This window comes from Struthio camelus, chromosome 19 (genome assembly GCF_040807025.1).
Source record: "Struthio camelus isolate bStrCam1 chromosome 19, bStrCam1.hap1, whole genome shotgun sequence".
NCBI lineage: Eukaryota > Metazoa > Chordata > Aves > Struthioniformes > Struthionidae > Struthio > Struthio camelus.
In genome coordinates, this window is record NC_090960.1 from 639043 (window position 1) to 653397 (window position 14355).

The 14355-nt window shown below is 61.4% G+C and overlaps 1 protein-coding gene across 2 annotated transcripts; it reads right to left on the bottom strand.

The window, feature by feature from the left end:
- Window positions 1-36: 36 nt before the first annotated feature.
- On the bottom strand, window positions 37-13470 carry USP36 (ubiquitin specific peptidase 36). Of its 2 annotated transcripts, none has more exons than XM_068913681.1 (20): window positions 13351-13470; window positions 12077-12351; window positions 11771-11992; window positions 10752-10862; window positions 10333-10435; window positions 9471-9538; window positions 8927-8997; window positions 8403-8485; window positions 7951-8062; window positions 7499-7639; window positions 7074-7174; window positions 6620-6758; window positions 5669-6364; window positions 4780-4910; window positions 3474-3992; window positions 2991-3151; window positions 2360-2512; window positions 1922-2037; window positions 1696-1829; window positions 37-1621 (listed from the first exon to the last, which is right to left on the bottom strand). In XM_068913681.1, the coding sequence occupies exons 2-19, from the start codon at window positions 12327-12329 to the stop codon at window positions 1698-1700; spliced, it is 3312 nt and encodes a 1103-aa protein (XP_068769782.1). In that variant the 5' UTR covers window positions 12330-12351; window positions 13351-13470; the 3' UTR covers window positions 37-1621; window positions 1696-1697. The 2 variants fall into 2 exon arrangements, with proteins under 2 accessions (XP_068769782.1, XP_068769781.1); XM_068913680.1 differs by having other exon boundaries at window positions 2991-3157.
- Window positions 13471-14355: the final 885 nt, after the last annotated feature.

A 14355-nucleotide genomic window follows, 5' to 3' on the forward strand; every position in this document is an offset into this window, starting at 1 on the left:
TCCCCCCCCCCCGCCCCCGACGGCCCCCACGCGAGACAGCGTTCACAAACTCCGTTGCTTTATTGCACCGCGATCTCGGCGACAAGCGGGGTCGGGGCCCGGGGGCCGCTCGCGCGGTGCCCTGCTCCCCCACCGGGGGAGGGGCGGTGGGGGCGCGCGGGGGGGACACCACCGTGCAGCACCCCCGCTGCCCGTCGGGTGACACGGATGCACTCCCCAGCCCGGCCCCTGCCCTAGGGCTCGTCGGCACGTACATAGCGCGGATAACGAAGCGATGCCCGCTGCAGCCCGTGCCCCACGGTGCCGGCAGGGCTGGAGCGGGGTGTGGGGCAGCACAGGGAGCAGCGGGGTGCAGGGGGGAGCAGGGCCCGGCCAGCGGAAGACTGAAGGGCTGCACCACGCCTGGTGCGGCACACAGACGAGGGGAAAGCAGCACCGGGCGGTGCGTGGCACTGTACGAGGCAGGCACGCCGTCAGCAAGAGGGGGGCAGCACCTCAGAGCACCAGCCCAGCAGCAGCAAACCGCCCCTGCTCCCAGAGCCCCAGTGGTGCAGGAACAAGCTCTGCCCCCCTTCCTGCCCCTTCACCCCCAGGAGGCCCAGGCAGGGCACACCACAGCCCCAGCTGCAGGAGGGCTGGAGCATGCCAGTGCTCTGCACTGGGACAGACAGAGCAGCACTGGGAAAAGGGGCCCAGCAGCAGGGCAGGGCGAGGACGGACTTGGAGCATGCCCTGGCAAGAAGCAGCTCCAGCACAAGGGGAGAGCCCCATGACAGAGCGTGCCCAGGAGGGACTAACAGCAGCCCTCGTGGTCCCAGCTATGCAAACCAGGGCCGGTGTCCCACTCCCCACAAGGCAAGCAGATGCCACTGATCACCTGAATGAGCCGTGACGATTTGCAGGCACTTTCCAGTGCAGCTCCCCAGAGCCTCAAAGCACAGGATGAGCATAGCTGGGAGAAGGGCTGCCCCAACAGCAGCACTGAGGGGAGCTGCAACTCCTGCTTTCTCTCTGTATGCCTGCATGAAGCTCCAGAACTGGTAACTGAGAGATAGCAAGGATGGAAGGAGCTCTGGCAGCTCCGAGCTCCAGGCTAGGGCAGAGCCCACGCTCGCAGGCATACAGAGGAGCTGCTGAGGCAGCTGCACGCAGCAGCACCCACAGCAGACAACACCTGGTCCAGGGCAGGGGAGAGGGGGTCCCCTCACCCTTGGAGCTCAACAGGCTCTTCCCCAGCTACTGCTGAGGGTCAGAAGTGGAGGGAGGCACTCATGTATCACAGCAACCCTGCAGGTCTGGAAGGACAGCAGTTCCCAAAGAGGGGAACACAAGAGACATGGAGCACTCCAACCAGGTGGCTCAGCCCTGGTACAGTATATAGCGGCCAGGGCTGTGAGCCTTGCAGACACACTCAGACACCTGCAAGCATCGTCCTTCCCAGCAGAGACACCTATCCCACACCGGAGTGGGGAACACAGCACAGGATGGCAGGCAGCCCCTCTTGCTCCCTTCCTCAAGGGGATGCTGGACACCAACAGCTCCAAGGAACACTGCTCCTCATACGGTCCTTGACCCAGGACTGCTCCATTCACTCTGGACTGCAGGATGCAGCCCTTTCCCCCTGGGATGAAAGGAGCAGTGTTAGCACCCAGAAGAAGTACCTGCCCCTCTCCCAGCCTCTCCAGGGAGACTCACCCTCAGAGCCGATAGCTCAGACTGGCCACCTTGGCAGGATGCGTCACGGACCAGAAGTTGCGCTTGCTCTGCAGCTGCTGGAAAGGGTTGAAGTGTCTCCTTCGCTCCCGCTTCAGCTTTTTACACTTTTTCACCTGTGCAGAGTCAGGAAGACTTTCAGTCAGCAAACAAAGCATTCCCCTGCCCTCCCACACCACTCTGACCCCTGAACACAGCCAGCACTCACCTTTCCTCTGTCAAACTCCTCATCCCATTCATCAATGACCGTCTCATTCCGGGCCCAAGTGGCGTCCCGAACAGCATCCTGGCTGACAGCTGAGATCTCACCGTCCCAGGTCAAAACTACAAAGCAGAGTCATCAGAGACCACTGGGCTGTGCTCCTTCACATCTCTATTTCACCAGCCCCGTGGCTGAGCAGAGCCCACACCCCCAGGCTAGAAAGACTACTGGAGTCACTTCAGCACCCAACTCCACAGCACCTCTGAGAGCCCCTTAGCTGGGTGCCTCTAGCTGGCTCCCAGGAGCTCTGCGCTGCAGCCTGTGCTAGTACTTGGCTGGGAAGCTCAGGCCCATGGCAGGCTCTGCCCTGTGTCGGGCTCAAAGCAGCAGGGAGCCATGGGCTGCGCTCCCGCCAGCCTGCTCGCCCACCCCAGCAGGCATTACCTTGTTTTCCGTAAGCCTTGTCCAAGGAGTTCCTGAGCAGTTCCTTCACCACATTGGACTCTTCCTGGCTCCTGTGTGCGGGCTCTAGGCTCAGGGCAGTTGAGCAGTGCTCGTACCCATCTCTGACCTGGCTGTCCCAGCCACACGTTGCCACTGCAGAAACAGGAATGGGTGAGGACAAGCTGGAGGGAGCAGAAGGGTTTCCTATGCTGTGCAATCCCCAAGACAGATCTCATCCAAAGAGACACTGTCAGGCATAAAAAGATCCTCCTGGAGCTCCCAAGTCCAGACCAATGGCAGCAGGGTGTTTGGGCAAACTGTGGCCTGTCCTAGGCAGTGAGACGGGGATAGATCTTCACCCCTAGAGAGGGGGCCATCACCATGAGCTTGGAGAGAAACACACCCTCATCCAGAGCACAGCTTGGCAACCCTCCTGCAATGCCATAAACGCCAAGACTGGCTGAGGACAGAGGTCAAGACAACAGGCACTGACAGGTAATTTTGGGGACTGGCAGCCACCAGGAACTGAACACTGGTGTCCTGGCTGCTCTGTGGGCAGACAAGCAGCCTGGCAACAGGAGGAGCTGTGCAGCAGGGAGAGCACAAGGACAGAAAGGTGCTGAGATGCTACCTGGGGTGCTGTCTCTAGCGTGGGAGCCATTTGCAGCGGGCTGCTCCATAGCCGGGCTGTTGAGGCTTTCCCTTCGCTTGCGCTTCCGGTGCTCGCTCTCTCCAGCACCAGTTTCCAAGCTCGGCTGCTGCTTTGCCCTCCAGGGCTCTGTTTCAGCTCTCCTGAAGCTCAAGAAATCAGCAAGGGTTAACTTGGCATTGCCAGACCAGAGGAAGGCTAGAGTGCGACCCAGGGAAACCCACAGCCTAGCAGCGTTGCTGCTGCTCTGCACACAGGGAGGGCAGCAGGGCTGACAGGGACAGGTGAAGCCAGCTCCAGCAGGCCAGCACTTTAGCTGGCATCCCTGCCTGGTGGAGCAAGGCCCATCCCACCTGGGAGACAAGAGCCACCTGACTGCAGACCCAGCTCAGCATGCCAAGGGCAGCCTGACTTCACACAGAGTTGAGCTGCACAGGGCACTCGAGTGCCCGCCTGGCCCCTCACCTGCCTGAGGGCAGCATCCCAAAGCAGCGCTCTTCTGCCTCTTGTGTTCTCCTCTTTTTCTTTTTCTTCTTGAGTGGGGAAATGGGCTCCGTGCCTGGGTAACAGCTGGGGTCCGATGCTTGCTGCTTGGACCTGCTTTCCAGATCCTGACTGCCCAGCCCCTCCCTGCCACCACTGGGATCCTTGACTGCTGTCCCCTTCCCTGCAGGGGACACCGAGCCCTCCTGACCTAGATGCTTCCTCTTCTTCGGGGGGCTGGAGAGTTCATCCTTGCCATTCACAACCAGAGCACACGGACTACCCTCTGCTTCATGATACTGCTTTCGCTGCTTCTTTTTGGAGGAACCAGGGATGACCTGGCTGGGCCCCTTCTCCCTGCTGCAGGGAGAAAGCTGGTGCAAAGAGCAGGGAGCAGAGCCATTGGTCAGGGGGGTGGCTGGGAGCCGAGGGGCTGAGTTGAGGATGAAGCTGAAGGCAGGCTTTTCAGGATTTGGCAGTTTGAGAGCAGATGAAGACAGCCTGGAGGACAGGAAAAGAAGCTGACATGATCTGAAAGCCAAATCAGGGGTGGGAGTCCCTTCTCCTCCTCCCCATCCCGTGGGGCATGGGCACAGCACCCAGCTGGTACCATCTCAGCCAGGAAGCCAAGAAATCGGAATCAGAGCCTGCTCTTAGAGTAAGTACAGGGCCACTGCATGTGCCTGCCCCATGCCAGCAATGCACAGAGCACCACACAGTCCCCACCATGCAGGACTAGGAAAGCACAAGGGCTGCTGCTGCACAGCAAAGGTTATCAAGGGAGACCAGGAAGAGCAGGACAGAGAGGGGCTGCTCACAGAGCATGAAGCATTTCACAGAACAGCGCCTCGAGAGACCTGCCTGGATGCTTAGGATCCAGGCGCTGCTACAAGAGCATGTTATCTGCCGGTGCAGTGCCAGCCAGCCCAGCCCAGCCAGTCATCCAGCAGACCTTGCCCAGCAGGCACTGAACTGCCTCCCCCAGAATCGTCACTGCCCTGCCAGAACAGGATCTGGACCAGGCTGGTGCCTTCTGATCCCGTGGGACATTAGGACAGGGTCAGACCCTGCAAAGCATCCTCCCCACCCCATGTCCACAGTCAGAGGGAGTGCGCTGCCTCTGGGATCCAGAGGAAGCCCTGCCAGCCCAGGAATAAAAGGGGAGCTGGCTGCTAAAATCATCCCCCTAAGCCAGCTGTGATGCCAGACAGTTGCCTCATGGACTACTCCAGGGCTGCTACTGGCTTTGCTGCAGTGCAGGAGCCTGGGAACTACTTGTGCTGCTTACCTGGACTTGCTGAAAGGCCAGGGAGAGGTGGAGTCAGGGTGGGTGGTGTTCGTGGGGTACGTGTGGTCAGCAAATTTTGGGTGAGGTTGTGCATGGCGATCACTTCCGCTCGCCTTCCGCGGGGTGCTGCCCTGCAGTTATTGACATAAATAAAAACTTGGTGGTCTAAAAAAAAGGTTTCCGTGAGCCAAGAGGAGAAAATAAAAAGGGGAGCCCAGAAAACAGGGAGGGGGAACAGACACAGATGGGGAGAGGAAAGTGGGGGATGGTAGAAGAAGAATCAGAAGTGTTTTCAGTTAGAAGCACAAAGGAAAAAAAGGAAGGAAGGAAATTTAAAGAACAGAAGTCCTAGACAATTCTGGGGCAGACCTGCCTCTGCAGCTGTATGGCAGCACCCAGGCGGCCAGTCCCACACCATGCACAAGATTCCCACACACCACTGGCTGGGAAAAAGCAGCAACACCGCAAGTCTCCCGCTACAGCTCACCCGCTCCTGCTCACCCCCAAGGGGCATGGGCCCACATGGCCGTGGCCTGCGCTACCCTGAAAAGGCTAGCGAGGCCCCCCCCCCCCCACCCGCAGGGACTGGTACAGCGAGCACTCAGAGTCCTGAACAAGAAAGCAAGAGTCATTTGTCCTGCATCACTCAGGGACGCAAACAACCCTGGGAACAAGAGGGAGGGTGGACAACAGCAGGGGCCTGACCCCATACCCCTGCCCAGAGGGAGGGCAGAACAACTGTGACAACCTTGAGGTTGAGGGGTTCTCCTAGCCCACCTTAGCATAGGAAGATACCCAGCATTATCACTGCACTTGCCCCAGAGCGCAAGTGCACGCTAAGACAACTTGAGGTACCCAATGAAATGTCAGGACAGACACCCAGACTCACCTTTTTGGCAGAAAGTGCCAGTTTCTTGGCCGGTGGTGGTGACATGGTGCTGTTCGGCTCCAAAGTTGCGTTGCCCAATAAGGAGGATTTCAATTTTGCCAGCTTGGAGTCTTCAGGGCCAGCCGGATCGGCGTCATAGTCAGCAGGGAGGTCCGTGCCATAGTCCGTTTCCTGAGAGGTACACAGGCTGCTGGCTCCATTCTTGGACTTCTGAGATGCTTTGGCCAGCTCTCCTACTCTGCTGTGCGCTGGACTAGCGGAATTGCTGCTGCAGGAGACCCTCTCTGAGGTCCCTCTGTTCTCCCCACTGCCCTGGGGTTCCTGGCTGGGGGCAGGTTCTGGCAGCAGCTTGGGTGAGGTAGGTGGCTCCTTGCTCTCCCAGGAGCTCTGCCTGGGAAATTCAGCTTTGGCCCCACTTGCATCATTGGTATCACAGAAGCCCTGAACTGCTCTGGGTGGAAGATGCTGCTGAGGGGAGGAGAGCGGCTTCTTGGGCTTCTGGGCTATGTCATCTGGAAGTGCTGCTGCTGTGTGAATGGATTTGGTGGCCAGTTTGGGTGAAGGGGATCCAGCAGGCAGCTTTGGCTGAGTGGTTCCGTTCTGCAGCTTTGGCACAGTCCCGAACGCGCTCCGGGCCACAGGGACTCCTATCTCCTCTGATCCCTGCAGCTTCTTCCCTTGCAGCGTGTCTGGTCTCTAGACAAAGAGGAAACAAGTTCATCTAGGAGAGCAGTGAGCGAGCTAAGAAGGATACGGAACACTAGCTCTCCTCCCTTTCCCTGCAACCCATGTGAAAATCCCTGGCACAGCAGGATCCTTCCAACAGGCCATTCTCACCACACCCAGCGGATCGCCCTTTATGAAGCTACAGCCCATGTCCCCTTGGTGAGCAGAGGGGCAGCAATTCTGAGTTCTCAGGAGCACTGGCCAAGAGCAGCCTTTAGGACTCACCCGACCCATCAGTGGTGAAGACATGGGCCCATTGGTCACAGTTTTCTTGATCTGATCAGAGACAACACCAGCACGGCCAGGCAGGCTGGAGGCAGCTTTGGCAACGGGCCCTTCAGAGCTCTTCCTGGCACTGGGGATTCTGGGGAAGGCAAAGAAATGCACATATTCACTGGGAGAATTTGAGCAACTGGAATGCTACGTCTTGTCAGAGATGCACAGGACAAACAGGAGACAAACTCAGACAAGAGCTGCCGCAGCAAAACCACGACAAGGGGCCAGACCTCTCTGCTAACAACCCTCCTCCCAGCCAGGGCACGTAGACAAGCATTGGGGTTACTCGGGCCAAGCTTCCTTCCCACCTTCAGACATGTGCTACTAGCCCTATCCCAAAATGCAACAGACATGCTGAAGAGCAACAGGCAGATGGGAAACGAGGACACAGGGCACCTCTCACCTCAAGTAGAACAATACATAGGCCTGCTGGTTGAGGACCACTTTGATGTTGCTGGAATGGACCAGGGAATCATTCATTTGATACCACTGCCCGTTACTGGCCTGAGGAAGGAAAACAGTACATGGTCAGGCTCTGCCCAGGAATCCTCCTGGTCTGAAGGACAGCTAGAGAACTGCAGGAGCATCTTCCTTCAGCAGAGCTCCTCTCCACAGCCCCCCGAGACAGCCCAGTGGAGGAAAAGGGACTGTGCACCAGGAGACCACCACACTTCCTGCAGTGGTGCACAGGCTGTCCTCTCCTGTCCACAGCTCCACACCACGCACATCTGCTAAGCGCTCTCCTTTCTGTGCACTACAGCAACTCACGAGCGCCCATCGGCTCCCAGCCCAGAGAGGCCTGCCAACCAGAGCACCCCGTGGGCTCACCTTCACATAGCAGTAGTAGTGCCCCGCGTGGCAGCTGTAGCCCGAGTGCACCAGCACTGCATAGAGCCCATACATGACAGGATCTCCATTATTCTGTGACATATAAGGTCGGATGTTCAGGAACTCTGGGTACCCCACGTCCTGCAGAGACAGGATATCTCAGGCACCTGCACAGAAGCTGTGTTACGTACTAGAGCAGAGGCAGCTCCAGCTGTCTTACAAGTCCCATCTCTCCAGGGAGGGGACCCAGCCTCTCCTTAGGCCAAAAAAGTCATGGTGAGAAAGATGCTGGGATGAGCCATACACCCACTGCAAGTCACTGTGGCCCCCACAGCACAGCTGGGGAAAGACTGCAGAGCTTCCACTGTGCACAGGACTACTTCCCACCCTGCTCTGGACAGCAGGGTCTTGAGCCAGGAGACAGCCCCAGCTTTGGGCTGCTGAGCACTCACCTTTGTGATCTTGCCTCCACTGAAGTTGGCAAAGCGCTTCAGTGAGAGCGTGAGGACGTTGGAGGCTCGGTGGATGGTGAAGCGTTTGCTAGCTGGCACCTTCTTCTTGCACCTGTATGGGAAGAGCTCCTGCTACTACACCACCCAGATCATTGCTAGCCTTAGCCAAGGGGCAACCCCTGTGGAATTGACCATGCTGACACCACGCGCTCCAGGGCACCTGCTCACGCATGAGCGCGTCTGCTAGCCCTGACCCTCCCCATGAGAGGGGTGAGCTGAAGAACAAGGCTTTGTCACAGGCTTCTACAGCCACACATCCCACGGTTTTGCCAGGGCTGCTGAGGCAGCGGTGGAACAAGCAGAACAGCCCCTCCATATCTCCGCAGGCTTTCCGCGTGCTTCCTGTCAGCACGCCCACGAGCCCCTTCCCACCTGCAGGCCCCTGCACTCACTTGGCACACAGGTAGGCATTCTCCCCACTAAGCACATCAGACTTCACAAACAGCTCCAGCGCTCGCACTATGTTTGCGGCTTGCTGCAAAGACAGAAGTAGTCAGGACACACGCGGGCTGTCCACACTACAGCCAGCTCCCTGCCCGGATGCTGACCCCAAAAGACATACTGCAGAGTATGAGGACAGGGCCACAGACCACATCAGACCTGTGAGCCTGATGCCAGCTGTGCGCTCGCCAGCTTGCTGCGAGCTGGCAGAAAGGGACTGTTGGCCAAGGACAAGTGGACCACTGACACCAAGGGCTTCATTGGAGGAGTCATGACTCACATAGACAGCAGGCACTGCTCCACCAGACAAAGAGAAGGCAGCGCAGCAACAAAAGTTGCTTCTCTCTTGCCTGCACGGTTCCTTGACACTAGCAGTTTACAAAGGCCTTGAGAACAGCAACAGTGCCGTTGCAGAAACGTCCACCAGCAAGAGCAGAGCTCTTGACCTTTCCCATCCCGAACCCTGGAAAAGTACCCTGATCTCCAGCGCCACGTCCAGGTAAGGGTCATAGGTGTCCGATACACTCTTGCACACTGAACATTTCACTGCAACAGACACAGCAATGAGCACACTCTGGCACATAATATCTGTTCCCTACCATCTCCACTGCTTTACTCCCACCCCGTCACACCAGCAGGCAGCTGGAGTGTTCTCCCTCTTCAAGTTTGGGCCCTGGAGCATCAGCACCAGGATCTTGGCCATGCACTCATAGCCCGACAAGGGGAAGGGCTGGCAATTCCACTCTTACGCTGGGAACGAAAATGCCGGTAGATAGCTGCAAACATTAGTTTCTTCAGGGGATGACAACGAGCCAAAAAGCCAATACCTTTTTGCAGTGTCACAAGAGGAGTCAGACCCATAAAAGCTGCAACTATGAAGCTCCAGATAATTTACACACACTTAGTAATTTTCCCAAAAGATTTTTTTAGTGCAAAGGTCTCAGGGTAATGCCAGCTGAGCTCCTGAAGACACAGGCCCAGGAACCAGAACCCAGAGAGAGTCTGCAGCCCACACTTACCTCGGGACCGCAGGTAGCCACCAAAGATCTGGTGAACCAGAGTGGTTGCCTGGGTCTGGCGATCCAACCTAGAAACAGAAGCACTGGATCCCACACCGTCCCTCTGCAACCTGCAGAGGACCAGACCTTGAGCTGTAATACTAAGCAAGGACCACCACCATGCAGAGGAGGCCCACCACCTGCCCTCTAGATGCTACCAGGCTAGCTACTGAAGGAAGAACTACAGCAACTCATACGTGTTCCTTTGGATTGAGATGGATCCATGGACTGCACCTCTCCGGATACGCACTGTAATACAGCTCTCTACATGGTTTTTTTCCCCAGCACACCTGCTGCAGAGACTCAGGGAAGCTGTAGTTTATCTGCCATTCTGATTCTCCTGGCATCAGAGGTGAAAAGGTGGCACCAGACTCCCTGACACGCACCTTTCACCTAGAAGGAGCAGTTACTCCTAGTGGGAGCTCACAGCTGAATGCTAAAGACAGAGGAGATGCAGGCTCCCAGGGACACCAGGGCTCAGCCACAAAACCAGGGTTGCACTGCTAGCAAACACGCCTGGATTCCTCAGCAATTAGGATAGGCTCCAAATTCATAATAGTCTCAGCACTTGGGGACAGGGCCACAGCCACGCTGGAACACAGGAGTCAACAGAAGGCAGACAACAGCTCAGAACTCTGTTACAGAAGAGCAGAGAGATGCTGGGTCCTCCACCCAAGGGTGCTGAGCCAGTGCTTCCCTCAGGTCAGCCTGACCTGCCACACATTTAAACAGTCCCCTCCTGCGGAGGCAGGGGACTAGTGGGCCAGCAAGGGGACAAAAGGGGAAAACAGTGGAGAGAGGCCCTCGCAGAGGCCCCACGTACTTGGTGCAGCCATTCAGGCAGGCCTTCTGCATGGCGTCAATAGTGTAGCGCAGGAACTCGTGCGCATCCTCCTGGCTGCCAAAGCGGAAGTGTCGGGCAATCTCTGCGGGAGAGAAGAGAATCAGCTACAGCCTCAGCACTTGCTGCAGCAGGTGCAGGCAATCCCTTCCTCCCATGGGCAGGAGCATCAGGGCTTTAGCGTCATCAACCCAAACCAGATGTCAGATTTGTGCTGGCCACGGGGGAAGCCACAGCACATCCATGAAGTCATCAGCCCAGCCCCAAGCAGCATAATAAATTGACTGAGTCATCCCTTAAGGACTGCCTGGCAAGACATGCCCCAGTGTCAAAGGTTCTGCTCGGTGCCTTAGTCACTGCACCCAAGCGCTGCTAGGAGAAGAGAGGGAAGCCATCCTTACTCTTGAGGTCTCGGATGAAGGACACTGGCTTGATTGCATTGCCGCTGTTGGCAAAAGCCTGGATCATGTGATTCTGCATAATGCACATCATGCAAAAGCCTCCTTGGTGACCTGGAGCAGGAAGGGAGAAGAGAGGACATCGGGGACAAACCCAGGAGAGAAGGCAGCAGTATAGGGAGGGAAAGGTAGATCTTTGGCCTAACCCAGCACAGCCAGTCTCAGATTTTCCCATGAACTCTGTGATACTGTATAGCGCTGGGGACAAAAGCAGAGGGTGTAGCGCAGGGGGGCAGCCAGGAAGCACAAGGACCAGCTCACATTACTCTGACTTGCACAGCCCAGGTCACAAGCCACAGGGTAAGTCTCCACTACAGGTGAGCCAGCGTGCACTTGGCTGGAGAACAGGCCACAAGTCGTTCACCAGAGGAGAGCACAGGCTGGTACTGCAGGGCAGACACTGCTAGAGTCCCACAGACCGGGGCTCTGAGCCCCGCACGTTCCCCTTGGTCACCAGCTTGCAGCGCCAGGACCCCAGCTAGGCCCTTCTTTCAAAGCCACCCGGAAGCAGCACACCCTGAGGCGGGGTTTTGCCTGCCCCACAGCCCTCTGCCCTGATCCTCATGCATTCCCCGCTGACAGCGAAGGTTGGGGATCTTTCAGTTCAGCCCCCCAGGAAGCCAGCAGACCCTACTGGGCTAGTCTCCCCGTTCTTAGCTGCTCCTGCTAGAGACAAGGCTCTCCACAGAAAAGAGCACACAGAGGCTTGCAAACATTCCTACAAACAGGGAAAAAGTGCTATATACAGAAACGATCAACTGGGAGAGAAGCAGGCAGGGGGGAACGCAGAAGGCGCGTCCAGAGACGGGCACAGGCACTGCAAGAGACGCCGAGTACAGCGTTAGGGAACGGGACGCGCGAGCACTGCTCCTTCCCGCAGCCCTTCGGGCCCCGCTGCGGCCCCACGGAGCGGGCCGCGCGCCCAGACACCCCGCGGCGCCGGGCAGAGCCTCCCCGCTCACAGGTGCGGCTGTGCTCCTTGGAGAGCAGGTAGTTGGCCAGCGGCGGCGTGTAGGTCAGGCACTGCACCGTGGAGTTGAGGAAGCAGGTGTTGCCCAGGTTGTGGAGGCCGGCGCCGACGCGGTAAACCCGCTCCCACTTCATGGAGAGGCGTTCCACGGGGAAGAGCACCTTCTGCGGGGCCGGGACGCCGTCGCCCGCGCCCCCCGGCGCGTGCTCGCTGCCTGCGGGGCAGAGGCGCGGTGAGGGCGCCGGGCAGAGCCGGGAGCGCCGCGGAAGCGGCCCCCGCTCGCCAGCCCTCTACGCACCCTGCTTCCTGAGCGGCCCCTCCTCGGGGCTCCTGTGGCGCCCGGCGCCCTCCGCCCGGGGGTTCAGCAGCACGTACTTCCCCTTCAGCAGCTCCAGCTGGCAGGAGAAGCTCTTGCTGGCGGGCTCAAACTCGATCTTCTGCAGCAGGACCTTCTTGGCCGAGGCGGCCAGCAGCCTGCCCAGCTCCCCATCCTCGGCGGGCTCCTTCCGGCCCGGCTTCAGCGCCTCCCTCAGCTTGTCCACGATGGGCATGGCGGGCCGGGGCGGCGCGGCCCTGGGGGGGGGGGGGGGGGGCTGAGACGGGGGCTGCCCGGCAGCCAGGCCCCAGCGCCGCTGCACGACGGGGGGCTGAACTCAGGCGGGGGGTGGGGGAACCCCGCGGCGTCGGGGCACTCTGGGGGGGGGGGGGGACACGGACAGATGGGGGGGGGACAAAACCTCGTGGCATCGGGGTGCTCGGGGGGGGGGGAAGACAGGGACGGGGGGGGACACACAACCCCGCGGCGTCGGGGCGCTCTGGGGGGAGGGGGGGGACAAAAACCTCGTGGCGTCGGGGTGCTCGGGGGGGGAAGACAGGGACGGGGGGGGACACACAACCCCGCGGCGTCGGGGCGCTCTGGGGGGGGGGGACACGGACAGATGGGGGGGGGACAAAACCTCGTGGCGTCGGGGTGCTCGGGGGGGGGGAAGACAGGGACGGGGGGGGACACACAACCCCGCGGCGTCGGGGCGCTCCGGGGGGAGGGGGGGGACACGGACAGATGGGAGGGGGGGGACAAAACCTCGTGGCGTCGGGGTGCTGGGGGGGGGGCAGGGGATGGGGGGGGACACAACCCCGCGGCGTCGGGGCACTCTGGGGGGGGGGGGACACGGACGGATGGGGGGGGGGACACAACCCCGCGGCGTCGGGGCGCTCCGGGGGGGGGGGGGACAAAACCTCGTGGCGTCGGGGCACTCTGGGGGGGGGGGGGGACGCACACGGGTGCCGCCGGGCCGCGGGGGGGCGGGACCCCCGGGGGAGCGGACGGGCCCAGCCGCCCCGCGGGCCCCGGCGCGGCGCTGGGAGCGGAGCGGGCCGGACCCGCGGCCCCGCCACGTGCGCCGCCGCCCCGCGACCTTGAGCGCCGCCGGGGCCCGATCCCGCCCGCCCCGGCCCGGCCCGACCCGCCGCGCGCCCCGCCCGGTACCGGTGCTCGCCTCGGCGCGGCGCGGCCCGTCGCGGGAGCGGGCCCGGCCCACACCGGCCCCCGCGGCCCGGCCCGGCCGCACTCACCATCCGGGGCTCCGCCGCCGCCGCCGCGCACACGTGTCGCCGCCTTAAAGGGGAGGCGCGCGCCCGCCCGCCGCCGACACAAACCCCTTCTGCGCCGACTCGCCTCCCCCTTAAGGGGGCGGGGAAAGCGCTGTCCCCGCCCGCTGACGTTGACGCGCACCGCCCGGCCCCGCCCCGTCGCCTAGGCCCCGCCCTCGGGGGCGGGGCTCGGGGAGCGTCAGGCGCCTGCGCGCGGCGGGCGGAGCCCTGGGGGCGGCACGGCTGGAGCGGCGAGCGCGGCTCTCCGGGCACCGGCCGCCCTGCACGGCCCTGCCGGGCTGGATCCGCGGGCACCGGCCGCCCTGCACGGTTCCCTCGGGATCCCCGGGCACCGGCCGCCCTGCACGGCCCCGCCGGGCTGGATCCGCGGGCACCGGCCGCCCTGCACGGCTCCCTCGGGATCCCCGGGCACCGGCTGCCCTGCACGGCCCCGCCGGGCTGGATCCCCGGGCACCGGCCGCCCTGCACGGTTCCCTCGGGATCCCCGGGCACCGACCGCCCTGCACGGCCCCGCCAGGCTGGATCCCCGGGCACCGGCCGCCCTGCACGGTTCCCTCGGGATCCCCGGGCACCGGCCGCCCTGCACGGCCCCGCCGGGCTGGATCCGCGGGCACCGGCCGCCCTGCACGGCCCCGCCGGGCTGGATCCCCGGGCACCGGCCGCCCTGCACGGCTCCCTCGGGATCCCCGGGCACCGGCCGCCCTGCACGGCCCCGCCGGGCTGGATCCCCGTGCACCGGCCGCCCTGCACGGTTCCCTCGGGATCCCCGGGCACCAGCCGCCTTGCACTGTTCCCTCGACATCCCTGTGCGCCAGCCCCCTTGCACGGCCTTGCATGGATCCCCATGCACCGGCCCCCCCCGTTGGGATCCCCGTGCACTGGCCCCCTTGCTTGGCCCTTCCGGGATCCCTGTGCACCATCCCTCTTGCACAGTCTTGCATGGATCCCCATGCACTGGCCACCTTG

Bases quoted from the DNA above. Each gene is read 5' to 3' on its own strand.
- USP36 (XM_068913680.1), bottom strand. From the start codon at position 12,329: ATGCCCATCGTGGACAAGCTGAGGGAGGCGCTGAAGCCGGGCCGGAAG. The intron at 6,365-6,619 runs GTGAGTCCTAAA...CTCTTTGTCTAG, and splicing joins CTTCACCACTGATGGGTCGG to AGACCAGACACGCTGCAAGG. The intron at 4,911-5,668 runs GTGAGTCTGGGT...CAATAACTGCAG, and splicing joins TGGCACTTTCTGCCAAAAAG to GGCAGCACCCCGCGGAAGGC.